Source organism: Amphibalanus amphitrite, unplaced genomic scaffold, assembly GCF_019059575.1.
Source record: "Amphibalanus amphitrite isolate SeventyFive unplaced genomic scaffold, NRLGWU_Aamphi_draft 000464F_arrow, whole genome shotgun sequence".
NCBI classification, from domain to species: domain Eukaryota; kingdom Metazoa; phylum Arthropoda; class Thecostraca; order Balanomorpha; family Balanidae; genus Amphibalanus; species Amphibalanus amphitrite.
Window position 1 is genome coordinate 176,304 of NW_024881958.1, and position 14,615 is coordinate 190,918.

The 14,615-nt window shown below is 48.2% G+C and overlaps 1 protein-coding gene across 1 annotated transcript; it reads left to right on the plus strand.

Moving 5' to 3' along the window:
* Positions 1-2,279: 2,279 nt before the first annotated feature.
* Positions 2,280-5,887, plus strand: LOC122391972 (larval cuticle protein LCP-22-like). Its single transcript, XM_043386355.1, has 2 exons — positions 2,280-2,330; positions 5,343-5,887. The coding sequence occupies exons 1-2, from the start codon at positions 2,322-2,324 to the stop codon at positions 5,751-5,753; spliced, it is 420 nt and encodes a 139-aa protein (XP_043242290.1). The 5' UTR covers positions 2,280-2,321; the 3' UTR covers positions 5,754-5,887.
* Positions 5,888-14,615: the final 8,728 nt, after the last annotated feature.

Below are 14,615 nucleotides of genomic sequence, written 5' to 3' on the forward strand. Positions count from 1 at the left end.
CGAGGGTTAAAATTTTTCAATAAAAAAGGTGTCTATTGGATGCAGTTTGAGCTCAGGAACACGATGGTGCTACTTATATTGGCGTACGATGTCAAATACGTGCTGAAAAATTGATTTGAAAAATTAATAATTGTGAATTTTTTGCAATAATAAGTAAAACTTGGCCATTTTTGAAGATATTTAGCTAAAACTTGCTAGAGTTAGTCATAATAATGCGTTCTATCACATATATTCCGTTTTTTCGAAAAGTCAAAAACTTTTTGAAAAAAATGTAAAAATATAAATTTTGGATATTATTATATCAAATTTTCAAAATTTTCAAAATTTCGAAAATCCGAGATAGCAGTTTGATAGCGCAGTCTATTCTGAGTCCTCTCATGCAAAGAAATTGGATCTAGTCTAAAAACTGAGCTCTTGGGAGCGATTGCCGTGGTTCAATGTTTTGCGTCGAAATCGGCCGAACATGACGTCACTCTGACGTCATTTCCGGCCGACCTATAGTAGGTACGAAGTTCAAATTTTGACACAAGGTGTCAAATTGATGCAGCCTAAGGTACTGAATGTTTGGCGTCGATACGTCAAGCGGTTTTGAAGTTATTGCAGAAAAACGGGAGAGGGGCTATAAATAGCCCCCCTCCCCAGTGGGGCGCGGGCTAATCACATTTTATATGGGCTCAGTAAAAATGCAACGGTTTTTACATAAATAACTATACTATCTTTGCACTATTTCTACAGCTGGTGATTGCCGCCCTGCTGGCCGTGGCCGCCGCCCTGCCCCAGGACCCAGTGAACGACCCTTCTGAGGAGCTCCGAGCCGCCGATATAATTCAAATAGAGACGTCCCGGAACGTCGACGGCTTCTTCCAGTACCTGCCTCCGCCTCCTTCCGGCGAGGGGCCGGAGAGCTTCCAGGACGTCTTCAAACTATCCTTCAGGATCGGAGAGGACGCCGTCTGAGACGTCAGCCAGTGCACACACTCATTCGTCGCCAAAGACGAGAAACGAGGTGCCGGCTACCATCAACCGGCGGACCGGCCCCGAGGGCGTTGTGATGGAGGGCGCCGCCATCCCGGTGGCTCACGAGGGCCCCAACAAGGCTGCCCAGGACGCCGCCTACGCCGCTGCCGCCGGCGCTGGCACCAATTCTAACCGCACTGGATATTGATCTGAGCGTTCTGAGCAGTACTCTTTTGGGCGTAGCCCATTACCAATCCTGACTGGATCAAGATAATTGATAATTGACTACTCCCGAAATAGTCACTGCGTTTTTGTCGTATATTTGGCAATACATTCAGTTTTATTATAAGGCTGTGGTTTTTTGTTTTCACTTTTTTGTTATGGGTGTTTGGAAAGTGACATTGGTGTTGATTGATTTGCCGTGGAAGTTGCCAGGATAATGTGGGTGTTTGGACATCCACAGTTGAATACAATTCTCTACCTTTGTAGCGGTGAGCAATTCGGTAGTCCTCAGTGTTAGTACTAGATACGTTAACCCGGCGGCCGTTGGGGGGGGGGCATATAGTTGCCCCCCCTTTATTTCTGCGACGATATCGTCGCAACGCGAAGAGATAGAGAAACGAAACTTTGCACACATCTTCCTGAATACCTAGCCGAGGTTGTGTCCAAATTTGGTGTCGATCTAATTTGAAATGACGTCACAGTGACGTCATAAGTGAAATTATAGATTTGCGACTCTCATATTCCTCACGATACATCAGATATATGGGGGGACCGAATATAAAGGGTCGATTATTGGTCAGAAACTAGATGGAAGTGTAGTTAGATGTTTTAGGATGACAGCAGGTGCTGTCTAGTTCATTTACAGTTGAGTTTCATGCTCAGCGTCATCAGAAATGGTCCATATCGGAAAACGGCAAAACTTTATGACGTCACTGTGACGTCATCTTAGGTGCTACAACCACCAAACTTTCCTCAAACATTGCCTAGGTATTCATTTGAAGCTATGCCAAGTTTCACTTTCGTAGCTCATCAGGTTTCGGAGATATTTCACAAAACGTAAAGGGGGGCAACTTTATGCCCCCCCCCAGCGGCTCGTGGGTTAAGCTTTCAAATGCATTCTGCAACGACTTTACTGTAATGCGCGTAGTCATAAGCATACAATCGGCATTTTTCAAAGCATAGTGGCTCCGATTGAGAAGCTAGTCATCCGTCAAAGCCTTCGGATCTTTAGTGTCTGGCTTTGCAGCGCGGATTATGCTTACGAAGGCCGCCGTGTGGTTCGCATAGCCCCTATAAAAGACCACCTCTCCGGCAGGAGTGCACAGTGCATCTGCATCGCAAGTTCGTGCTAACATATCGACATGAAGCTGGTAAGTTGAGAAACTGAGTGGGGCATTGGGCTAACTTTTAACGCGCCATTTGGCATGTAAATTATTACTGATTACGGTGTCGCAACGCAGTGGCGCAGCCAGGATTTCGTTTCGGGGGGGTCATCGCTTCCAAAGCGGGCCCCCTAGTGTGCGGGCCCCCACCCATTTTTCAGAATCTCTCCATATTTCATACGCATTCTGCTGGGCGGGCCCCCTTTACCTGCACGATAACCCTGAGCGAGTTTGAATCAGAAAATTTGCATAGGACAATAGCTCGGTAATCACCCGGTCTTCACTTTTTACGCAAATTGACCACGACAGAAATATGTTACTATGACGTATGACTTCGTATCTTTCGAGTCCGATATGAGCCCCAATTCCGCAATATGCATAGCATATTATATGCAATCGGAACTGTTGCCTGCTTCTGTCGCACAAGATTTAAAAGTAGTCCCATGTGCCTGTCCTAAGTCATTTATTGGCTGCTGTAGTAGAATGTGCTTTTATTCTTCTTCATTACGTGAATTCGCTCGTAAGAAGTTTTAACCCTCGCCGGCACAGGGGGGAGGGGTTGATGCAACCCCCTAAGGTTTTTTCGCGAAGAACTCGCGTAAAAAAGCGGCTGATCGCGACGTAACTTCCATAGTGCGCTGAAATTCGCGCAACTTATAGAACAAGGATGGGTAACGTGCCTGTGAAGAGTCACAGCTCGATCGGGCCGGTGGTGAGCACATGGCGCGTGCTCAAAAAGTGCAAATTCGCGTCATAGACTTTACATGCATGCATAAATCGGCTTGCAAAAATGGGCGACAATGGCTCAACTTGCCCGACACGGGTCCGGTCCCCGTGCAGTATCTCGGTAACCGTGGGTCCGATCGGCACGAGGAACACAGTATCGTGCATGAGAATCGAACGGGCTATCGAATGGTGTGCGGTGCAGGGATGGCACGCGCCACGTGCACCCGTGAGGGCACTTATGCTTGAAAAATTGACGTTTTGGACGGATTTTGGACTTAATGCTATTTTTGGGTGACTGTCAGACGGAGCGGGTTCAAACAACGCTTGTTGGCAAGAGAAATGTACCTACCGCCTCTCATGGGAAAATTGTGAAAAGCTAATTGATCAAAAACAAGGTGGAACAAATTGCTGGAGAAAATAGCATTTGCTTATGACTTACTTAATTACAGGGGTTTTGCTACATAACCTGGTATGTTTGACAATTGAAATGGGCATAGATTGGAAGAGCATTCAATTGTGACCAAGGTCCAATCATCGCTTTTGCATGACGAGCAACAATATTCTTAAGAATATAAATGTTTCAAACCTCTACATAGTAATTCATCGATGGCTTTCACTCTTCAATAACCTACGCCAACCTATGTCATGAAATACACTTGGCATGTTCTATAGTAGAACGCATGGTTATTATCAGACACGAGCACCTCGATGCGATGGATATTTTTCCCAAAACCAAAATGCTTAGCCGTCAAAAGGCAATCGACCGTAATGGATACATAACCCACAGACACAAGACCAACCAAACGCCCACCGATCGAAAATACCCCTTATTCGCGTTGCGAAGCAAGCGGGTCACCCTAGCGGGCCCCATTCACCCGGGGGCTCGGGCCCTATCCACATGGGGGACCAAGCCCTATCCATACGGGGGCCCGGGCCACGTTCACCTGGGCTCCGGGCCTCGTCCACCCGGGGCTCCGGGGCCCGCTCACCAGGGGGCCCGGGCCCCATCCAGCCGGGGGCCCGGGCCCCGTCCACCCGGGGCCTGGGCCCTGGGGTCCGTACTCCCGGGGGCCCGGACCCATCCATCGGGGGGCCCTGGCCCCATCTACCCGGGGGGCCGTGCCCCATCCACCTAAGGGGCCCGGGCCCGTTCTCCCGGGGCCCGGGCCCCATCCACCCGGGGGCCTGTGCCCTATCCACCCAGGGGCCCGTGCCCTATCCACCCAGGGGGCCCGGGCCCGTTCTCCCGGGGCCCGGGCCCCATCCAACCGGGGGTCCGGCCCCGTCCTCCCGGGGGGCCCGGGCCCGCTCTCCCGGAGCCTCGGGCCCCATCAACCCGAGGGGCCTGGACCCGTTCTCGCGGGACCCGGGGGTCCGGGCCCCGTCCACCCGGGGCCCGTTCTCCCGGTGGCTCGGATCCATCCACCGGGGCCCCATCCGCCGGGGGCCCGGGCCCTATCCACCCGGGGGCCCGGACCCATCTACAGGGGGCCCGGGTCCCATCCACCCAGGGGGCCGGGCCCGTTCTCCTGGGGGCCCGGGCCCTGTCCACCTGGGGCCCCAGGCCGACCCCTCACCCGAGGTGTCGCAGTGGGCATTTCTCGAAGCGGGCTCGTCCGATTAGATTAGGACCTCTCTCTCTCCTCTCTCTCTCTCTCTCTCTCTCTCTCTCTCTCTCTCTCTCTCTCTCTCTCTCTCTCTCTCTCTCACTCTCTCTCTCGAGCGGGCCCCTGACAGAAATTTCGGGGGGGTCAGCTGACCCTCTGACCCCCCCCCCTGGCTGCGCCACTGTCGCAACGTGTAACTTACATCTATGAAAACGAATTGCTGAAAAGAGAGTTAGACGGGTACAAATCAGACACGCACACCAATTATTGCTTCAAAATTGTTTTGAAGTGTGTATTAAAAAAAAAAAACGAGAACAGAGTGGACATGCTACATGTATCTGACGGTGATATCTTGTGGTTAGTGAGTGCAACTACGACCTCCCGATTACATATATTCGCCAGACCGTATGGTAGGTGTCGGGGCTCAGTAAACGGCAGGCTTAGCTTAGCGTGGTCTCCGCGGTGACCATCTGTATATTACAATATTCAGGTAATAAAATAAAGGGAAAATATTCGTTGAAAAACACTGAGCCGAAAATTGAGCGATGGGGGTAAGGACCTGGGCAACAACATTTGCTTGCAACAAATGAGATAAGCAGACGGTCAATATGTTGGTCAATCATGACACTGTTTAACATAAATAACCATCTGTGCACTATTTCCACAGCTGGTAATTGCCGCCCTGCTGGCCGTGGCCGCCGCCCGGCCCCAGGACCCGGCCTACGACCCCGCTGAGGAGCTCCGAGCCGCCGGCATCGTCCGCATGGATATGGTCCAGAACGACGACGGCTCCTTCCAGTACGGCTACGAGACGGCCGGCGAGGGCCAGGAGAGCTCCCAGGACGTGTCCGGACGGCCCGAGCAGATCGGAGAGGAGGTCGGCATCGTCAGCCAGGGCACCTACTCGTTCGTCGCCAAGGACGAGGACGGAAACGAGGTGCCCGTCACCATCACCTGGCGGGCCGGCCCCGAGGGCGTTGTGATGGAGGGCGCCGCCATCCCGGTGGCTCCCGAGGACCCCAACAAGGCTGCCCAGGACGCCGCCTACGCCGCTGCCGCCGGCGCTGGTGACTTCTAAGGCGGAAAATGATCCGAGAACCCTGAACTATCTCGCCTCTGTGAAGGCTGTGTGCTGATCGAGTGGACGCACTAACACTTGCGAGTCATTTCGCTGTCATCATGTGATATTAATAAATGCAGAAGTATCATTGAGCCCGCCCGTATTGGTCTTGTCACAGCTTCTGATATCATCGAGAGGATCGTGAGGTAGGAGGGTCCAGAGCCGTTCCGCCTCTGATCTAGCTAGATTTTCTCGTGAAAAAAAGAGCGTGCTGCCCGTTACAAAAGAAAGTTGATGATACCTTAACCCTCGCCCGCACATGCCATTTTCCCATCCTAGAGCGCACATGGGGGAAGGGGGGTGGTTGCCACCCCCCCCCGCGCCATTTCGTTCCTGTTGGAGATAGAGCTTAGCGGTAAAGACCAAAAAGATTATTTGGGAAGGGACGAATCCAATGATACCCAGTTTTACCTTCTCAGGTCAGTCATTGACCTTCCAGGTCAGGTCAAACTTAAAAATGTTGCTCTTTTGGGTCACCGTTGGATATCAAGTGCGCTGCTTATCATATACCGATGACGATGCTGTTTTCTGGTGCCAAGCCAGCTAGAACCTCTTTGTCACACTACCCGACCAAATTTTTGCTGCTGAGGTCATTTCAGGTCAAGTTAGGACAGGGTCAGTTATCCCGCGCCCCGCTGGGGGGGGGGGGCAGAATCTGCCCCCCTCCCGTTTTTCGCCAATAACTTCTAAACGCGTTACGTCAGCAAGGTCAATCTTTCAGAACTTTATCATACATCAATTTGACACGTTCCCTGAAAATTTGAGCGAAATCCGTCGGATTTTTTTTTTTTTTTAGAAATTGACGTTTTAGTGACGTCATGTTCGCCATTTTCGCCTCAAAAACGGCAAAATTTCAAACGCCGCTAACGCCTTCATTTTTAAATAAATCAAGACGTAACAAAAGGTTATACGTGATTCTACTGTGTCTATCAAATGGCGATCTCGGTTTTTTGAAAATTTTAGATTTTGGCCCATTTTTTTCTCAAAAAACAACTTTTTTGGGAAAATAATAATAAAATCCAAATTTTTGAGTGTATCGAAAAAAAACGGAATATATGTCAGAGGAGTGGTATATGTGCACCTGCATACCAATTTTTAGAAGAATTGGTTAAAATTGGTTTATGCCGGTCCCGTAGCTCAGTTGGTTAGAGCGTTGGACTCCGCGTGGTGAGAGCACGCGTTCCCGGTAATAACAGTCCGGGTTCGAAGCGCGACGGGCGCTCGACATTTATGGGCCTCCTGACAGGTATGGTTGCGGTTGGTGGCAGGCCGTAGCCAGGCGAAGTCAGAGAGGGGACCGGCCGTGCGCGGCTTTGTGCGCACGTTAAACTTTGGACTCTAAATTCTGCCATAGAATCGGAATTGCGCGATCGGAGGGTAGAGGGCAGGGTCATCGCAACAAGCTTCGCTTAGCGGTGGCTCTGTCCTTGTGAATCCTTCCCATCAAAAGGTTCGGACAAAATTTATAAAAAAAATGTGGGAGTTATTCAAAAATTTATGACGTCAAGACACACAAAAATTTTGAAAAAAATGATTTTTTTTTGAAGTTTTACACCTCGTACGGCAACAAAAATAGCACCATTCGATTCTCCATGAAAAACTGCATCAGATAGACACCTTTGTAGGCCTTAACAACCAACTTCAAAATTTGACCTCACTTGACCTGACCTTGACCTGACCTCGACCTGAAATTCATCCAGAGTTGGTCCATATCACTTATTGAGTGTGCCTATTGAATTCTATGAGTAAAATGACCCATAAAACATGTGTCGCACATGCCCTTTTCTATATTTTGTTTTTGGTGACCTGACCTGACCTGACCTGACCTTGACCTTGACCTTTAACCCGCGCACCGACGGTTAAAGGTAAAAACCCCCTGAGGTTTTTCGCGAATAGCGGGAAAACCGCGGCGCGTAGCGCCGCGAAATTTGGTATGACTATAACCTCATCAATTTCACACATGGTGTGCAAGTTTGAACCTCCTACCTTTTAACACGCGCAGTGGAAGGGGGGCGGATTTCGCCCACCCCTCCTGTTTTTCGCCAATAACTCGCGCCGCAAACATGATATTATTGTGAAATTTGGGCTACCTGTCCAAAATTGAATTGCGGATCTTCTCGCGCATAAAATAAGAAAATCGGTTCGCAACTTTTCTAGTAATAGCGGTGTAAAGTCAAACATCCTGCCGCCGCGGCGGCGCGGCGGCGCGGCGGCCGGCGCTAGCCGTTACGCGCCGCCTGAATTGTAGACTGTGCCGGGGCGGGACGGTTCCGTCTTTACATCGCGCTCCTTACCGCTGATTATATTCGATTCGCGTCAAATTTGACGAAAAGACTAAGAAATGTACAGGCAATCTTATGGTCAAATAATTTTAAAAATCGGCCGGTAAAAACTTGAGTTATGAGTGTGTAAACACAAAATTGTGATTGCCGCTTTTCCCGCGTCCGCCGATCCCGCTTCGGCCGGCGACATCTTACCCTTAGCAGGCTTCTAACTGCCATATTTATTGTTTGATTAACTAGAAATTCACCATACATACTCGCAAATGTATGTTCTTTCGTATAGTGAAAGAAAAAAAGGAAATCGGCCGGTAACTTTTTGAGTTATCGGCGTGTAAACGCAAAAAAGTCGCTCATATGGCAGATTTGACCACATTTGACCTCGTTTGACCTTGAAGATATTGACCTAGGGTCATGAAATTCACACACAACAGAGTTCCCCAGGGCCCCCACCTACCCTCTAAATTTCGTCTCCCTAGCTCCATTGGGAGCTGAGATCTTAGGGAAGGGCCGCCATCCGCCCCCCCCCCTTCCACTGGGCGTAGTACTCGCAACCCTTCCACTGCGCGTGTTAAGGTCAGGTCACCAGGTCACTTTGAATGACCCAACCTCAAGTCACTTTTTTGCAACTTTGTCACCGTGCCACAGCTACAGTAGATGTCGGAGGCCTTTGAAAGTCGCAGGATATTATTAGGTCATTAGTAGCTACAATTTGTTTATCTCGGAATTTTGATATCGGTGACCTAAGGTCAGGTCAATTTCGCGACCTCCCCATTATAAGTCAATGGGGGGAAAATCAACTCCCTGTTTTTACCACTAAAACGGGTCGGAATGGCCCCATATACCATACATGACTTCATATACGATCAACCTTCACTACCTTGAGGTCTGTTTTGCTGTTGGGCAGCTGTGAGGTCATGTGACGTCATCAAAGGTCACCAAAGGTTTTTGGCCAATAACTCCGTACAGGAACAAGATACAAACGCGTGGATGGTCTCATTGTGTTCAGCTCGTCAAGACGCATCGAATGATATACATGATGACCTCGAGGTCACGTGACCTGAGGTCAACCTTTGACCTTGACCTTTCGAGGTCAACATATATATCATTCGATGCGGATTGACGAGAGGATCACGATGATGCCCTTAGTTTGTTCCTATCTTGACTAATTCGAAAGTTATTCGAGAAAAACTCTCCATATCTAGCGCCGCCATTTTGACTTTTTCGACCCCTGTGACGTCATCTTTGACCTGACCTGAAAATGACCTTTGTAAAAATTGTAGATCTTGGCCGTACGTATCCGATGCCGTTTACCGCTTGTCGCTATCTTGCTTCATTCTCGAGATCTCAGGGGGGGGGGCGGTCATCCGCCCCCCCTGTCGGTGCGAAGTTGGCGCAGACCCCCGTCGGTGCGCGGGTTAAATGACATTGTATGCAACGAATATTGTCTTGGTAGTCTAAGAACACGTTTTGGGCAATCAGTCTCAGTCCATTCTTCGGCAACTACGGTGCAAGGCCGATACTGTAGAAACTTGCATTTTGTACCCTTGACCTGACCTTGACCTGACCTCTGACCTACTTAAGGAAAACAATTTGGGCTCTTAAGATCCGCCTTGTTGAGAGCTTTCGATTGCCGTTTTCCCCGTCTTTCTACGACCATCGGTTCGGAAGTTAGACAGGGGGGGGGGGGGCAGAATCTGCCCCCCAGCAAGGCGCGTATGGCTGAATAGCCCAGCGGGGCGCGGGTTATATGTGTTTGTATGTCTGTGTGTGTCTGTGTGTATACTGATGTGTGCACCGATTGTTTTTGTGTCCATATTACATGAAATCATGATCTGCTGAGAAGCTTTTACCAAAAATGCAGTAAAAAAATTCACAAAAAGTAAATTCAGCTTGCCTAAAACGCCATTATCTTAGATGACCTAGGTTGACCTTGACCCTGACCTTGACACCTGTACATCGTCGAACAACATGTTCCATGATAGGTGGGAGGTAAGACTGGCAAAAAAGGCCGAAATCAAGGTGTCAAAAGCTCACAAGGCCCATGGCAAACGTAAGATGCTGAGAATTGGCCATTTGGGTCATGACATGACCTGAAAAACAAGGTCATATCTCCGAAACCAAAAATCACAGAAGCTTGAAATTTTCAGTGGACATCAAGAAAGGATAGAGGAGCAGCTCTACGAAAAATCAGCCTTCGAGCTTTAAAAATGTTGAGTGCAGAGCAGAAAGACTACCTGGGGGGGTGGCAACCCCCCCCCCCCCATGTGCGGGCGAGGGTTAATAAGGGTATTAGGACATTGGTTGACCTTCAAAGTCAGGCCAATGACCCCTAGTAATCGGAAATGTATGGACGTAATAGAGCTTAGTAATACTAGATTGTCATTTTTTGGGGGGACCTGATTTCGAATTTCCTATTGGCATTGATTAAAGATGATGTATTGGTGCCTTTCGAGTAGGTCGGATCAGGTCAGGTCAAGTCCCCCAGAAGGCAGAAAAGAAGGCCTGCCATCCATACCATGTGAAAACTGCCGCTGAAAGCTTCGTAAAATGTTTCATAGGAACCAAAACCAGTCCACTTTCCTAATGCTCAAATGAGTGCCGAATACGAAAACAGCTTCACAAAGTACCATCCTAAAACTTAACCCGCGAGTTGCTGGGGGGGGGGGGGGCGTTAAACGCCCCCACTTTCTTCGCTGGGCCATAGCATAAAAACGGCGCGCCGCAGGCGCGCCAAATTTTGGGTACCTGTAGAGAGTTGATTGAAGGTTATTGTGACAAAGTTTCAAAAAAATCGGTCGGAAAATTTTTGAGATATCGAGGTTTTAGTGACGTCATGATTTCTGAGTTTTCGACCAAAAACGGCATATGTTCAAAAAATCATATAAAATCACAGAATAGACATACAGACATGCCGTAAACGCCATTAGACTGCCAATACCATGATCAATCAAATGACTATCTTCAATTATTGATTATCGTTCCGCATTTTCCAAAAGCTTGAACTGAATCTTGGCAATTTTTCGTGACCATGATACATGAATTTCTTAAATTGAACTTTTTGAGCCAAACACGTAGGGTAGACCGGGGCAAGTCGCCCCGCCGAGGTAAAACGCCTCACCGATGTTTCTCGGAACTGGCAAGGTTCTGGGGAAACATCCTCTCTTCTATAAAACGTGCACTATACGATCATTATATGAGCAGACTGGAAAGAAATTGTGATGACTCTTTAGGGAGATATAGCCAAAAATGTGTTTTTGGAGTGATTTTTATTTTTTGTTGTCAGATTATGCATCATGGCGTTCTTTTATCGTCCACATCAGGTTAACGACTTTTATGTATTTTGAAAAACTACTGTCTAACGCTTACAATGCCGGGTTGGTTCGTGTTAAATTATGTCTTCCTGGAGTGCAAGGCGTTGTTCTCTGACCGAACTACGTGATGGGGTAAAACGCCCCAGTAGGTCGCGGGGCAAAAAGCCCCATGGGGCGTTTTACCTCATGTGTTGTTCGGACTACCCACTTCCTAACGTTCGGTAGCTGGCGAACGGTATGTTTCTATGCATTTATATGTACTTTTCTCAGCAACTGGATGGCAAAGGAAGTATTTTGTTAACATTTGCATTGCAACAATGTATTATTTGGCCTTATGAGGCAGGTGAAAAACCTGCTCATACAATAGTGTCGTAGCTGAACACCTGATAGGATGGAAGGTGCTAACTTCAGTGCCATGCCTCCCAAGGTCCAACGGACCTTTCATATAAGATTTAGTCAACTAGCATGTTTAATCTTTAATCTAGAGTATGGGGCTTCTTGCCCCAGGCCGTGGGGCGTTTTGCCCTGGGGTTGGGGCAAAACGCCCTATTTGCAGTTGCTTAACAAACCACTTCCTAGCTGGGAGTCCGATCATAAGTGAATGAATTTGAGGGGTGGAATTTAAAGTAAAATGTCCAAAGAACGCATTGAGCACAAATTTGGCCTTTCAGGTTATGTGGAATAAAAGTTATGTAGCAAAATAAATTATCTGGGGCGTCTTGCCCCAGGCTACCCTACACATATGATAAAATGAATGTCACCATCGTGTTCTACGCCCCAAATTACCTATAAAACATGTGTCACAGGCTGCGAATATCAGTTTTGATTTTCGGGGATATGTGCCTACCCGGTTGACCTGACCTTGACCCTGAACTATGCTTGACTGATCCCTATATGGAGCTGACACTCTTGTAGGTCTTATAAGATGGATTGTGCACCGTTTTGACAGAGTTTATGGCGAGAGGCGTCCATTGCGAAGTCCTGAAGTCCATGCTACTGAAAGCCCGATTTCAGGTGTTTGACCTGACCTTGACCTGACCTTGACCCGACCTGTGACCTCAAAATTCAACTTTGAAGTACTCATCTGAAGCGTCTTGTCGCGCTCTTTCGTTTGCCGCCTCGTGCGTTTCGCTGCGCCTATTGGTTCTCGAGTTATCGGCTGGGGGCGTTTAACGCCCCCCCCCCCCCCCCCAGCAAACGGTGGGTGGCGAAATACCCCAGCAACTGTCGGGTTAAAAAGTGAGTTAATAAAAACTCAATGAACTAAAAGTTACTTTGCAAGTCCATAATGTATGGATTTCACATGAAAGCACATTTCTTATCAGAATAAGCCTGAAAATGCACGGAAAATGTGCGCCGACATACGCCGTATCGCGATTCCGGCCAATATAACATTAAATCAGGGAACAAGTCGAGTCCAAATGTCACTTGGGTCAGGGTCATGCTGATGCTATTTCAAGGCATATTTGTAAAAAATGTTAACTCGATGAACTATTTGTGATTCGTCTTACGATACCAGGCTGCCCCAAGTTCAAGGTCACGGAAGAGGATCCTTGCTAGAGACTCTTTCACTGATTTCAAGTCAGTTATCCCTTGCCCCGTAGGGGGGGGGGGGAAACAGCCCCTTCTTGTCCTTTTCCGTCGATATCTCCTGAACGGCTGAAGATATCGCCACCAAAATTTTAGTACCCATCTGGGCATCATTTTTACACATTGTCACCAACAAATTTTCAGAGGCTATGACAGGTTGGCCACAAATGACGTCAGAATGACGTCATGTTCTGTCATTTTCGACCGAAAAAAGACCTTCGCAAGAAGACCTGTCAAGCCTACAGCTTTGAAGATACAGAGAAATGATCGAACCTAAAAGATGTAAAATTGACAGCACTACAAAACTGCTTCCTCGGATTTTTGAAATTTTTGAGTTTTGACCCCCAAAATTAAAAAACCTTTTTTTAGATATATTAGCGAATAAATAAAAAATTGGAGTTTCGAAAAAAAAAACTGAATATATCCCAGCAAACATGCCCACATGGTTCCCATATGGGGCCCACATGGGCCCCCCACCTCTTCCATATGGGCCCCACATGGGAATGGCAGTGGGTGACACGTGGGACCCATATGGGCCAGCCCACGTAGGCCCCATATGGGACCCACGCGGCGCCCACATGGGACCCATATGGGTAGCCCATCTGTAGCCCATGTCCCACGTGGGCCCATCTGGCCCATGTTCACCCCATATGGGACCCACATGGGATGCCTATCTCAAGCCCACATGCGTTTGGCCCATCTGGCCCATTTTTATCCCATATGGGGCCCATATGGGTAGCCCATCTGTAGCCCATGTCCCACGTGGGCCCATCTGGCCCATGTTCACCCCATATGGGACCCATGTGGGCATGTTTGCTGGGATGTGATAGTAACTATAGTTACTATCACAGTAACTATAGTTATAGACGGTATACCGTCTACTATATAGGTACATACAAAATTTCAGATCGATACCTCGTTTTTTGGCCAAGTTATAGCCAAAAACCGCTCAAAAATGATGACGCCAAATTTTCAAGCTCATTTTTGGCAATTCTAGACCTTGTAGAGCAAAACAAAGACCACCATTAGACTCCCCGTGACGAGCTGCATGGAATCGATACCCATTTTATGCAAAAATATCAACTTTAAAATTTGACCTAATTTGACCTGACCTTGACCTGACCTTCACCAAAACGTGACCTATGCTGGCCCCAAAGGCTGCCTAACCCACATAATCGCATTTGTCATGTAAAATGGACCATAAGACATGTATCACACGACACTTTCATATTGTGACCCCCGGTGACCTGACCTCGCTGTGACCTGACCTGGTATCAGTGACCTCAGATAGCAAAGTATGTGTTTGACGAACAATGTCCCATCGATGGTTTTCAATAAATTACCAATTTTCTCGATTTCACAGCACATTTCTTGAAATGCCTGTGAACGGTTAAAATCCGACCTTTGACCTGACCTGTGACGTCATTGGTTTGACCTAGGTCAATGAAATTTTGTCACAAGGTAGTTCCCGGATGGGGATATCGAACACCGCTTGAGTTTTGAAAATCGACCGATAAATTTCCGAGATCTTAGGAGGGGGGGGGGGGGGCGAAACGGCCTCTCCCCTACGGGTGGTAGGGTCCGCCGGTAGCCCTACGGGGCGCGGGTTATGACAATGAACAATTTTGTCATACTGA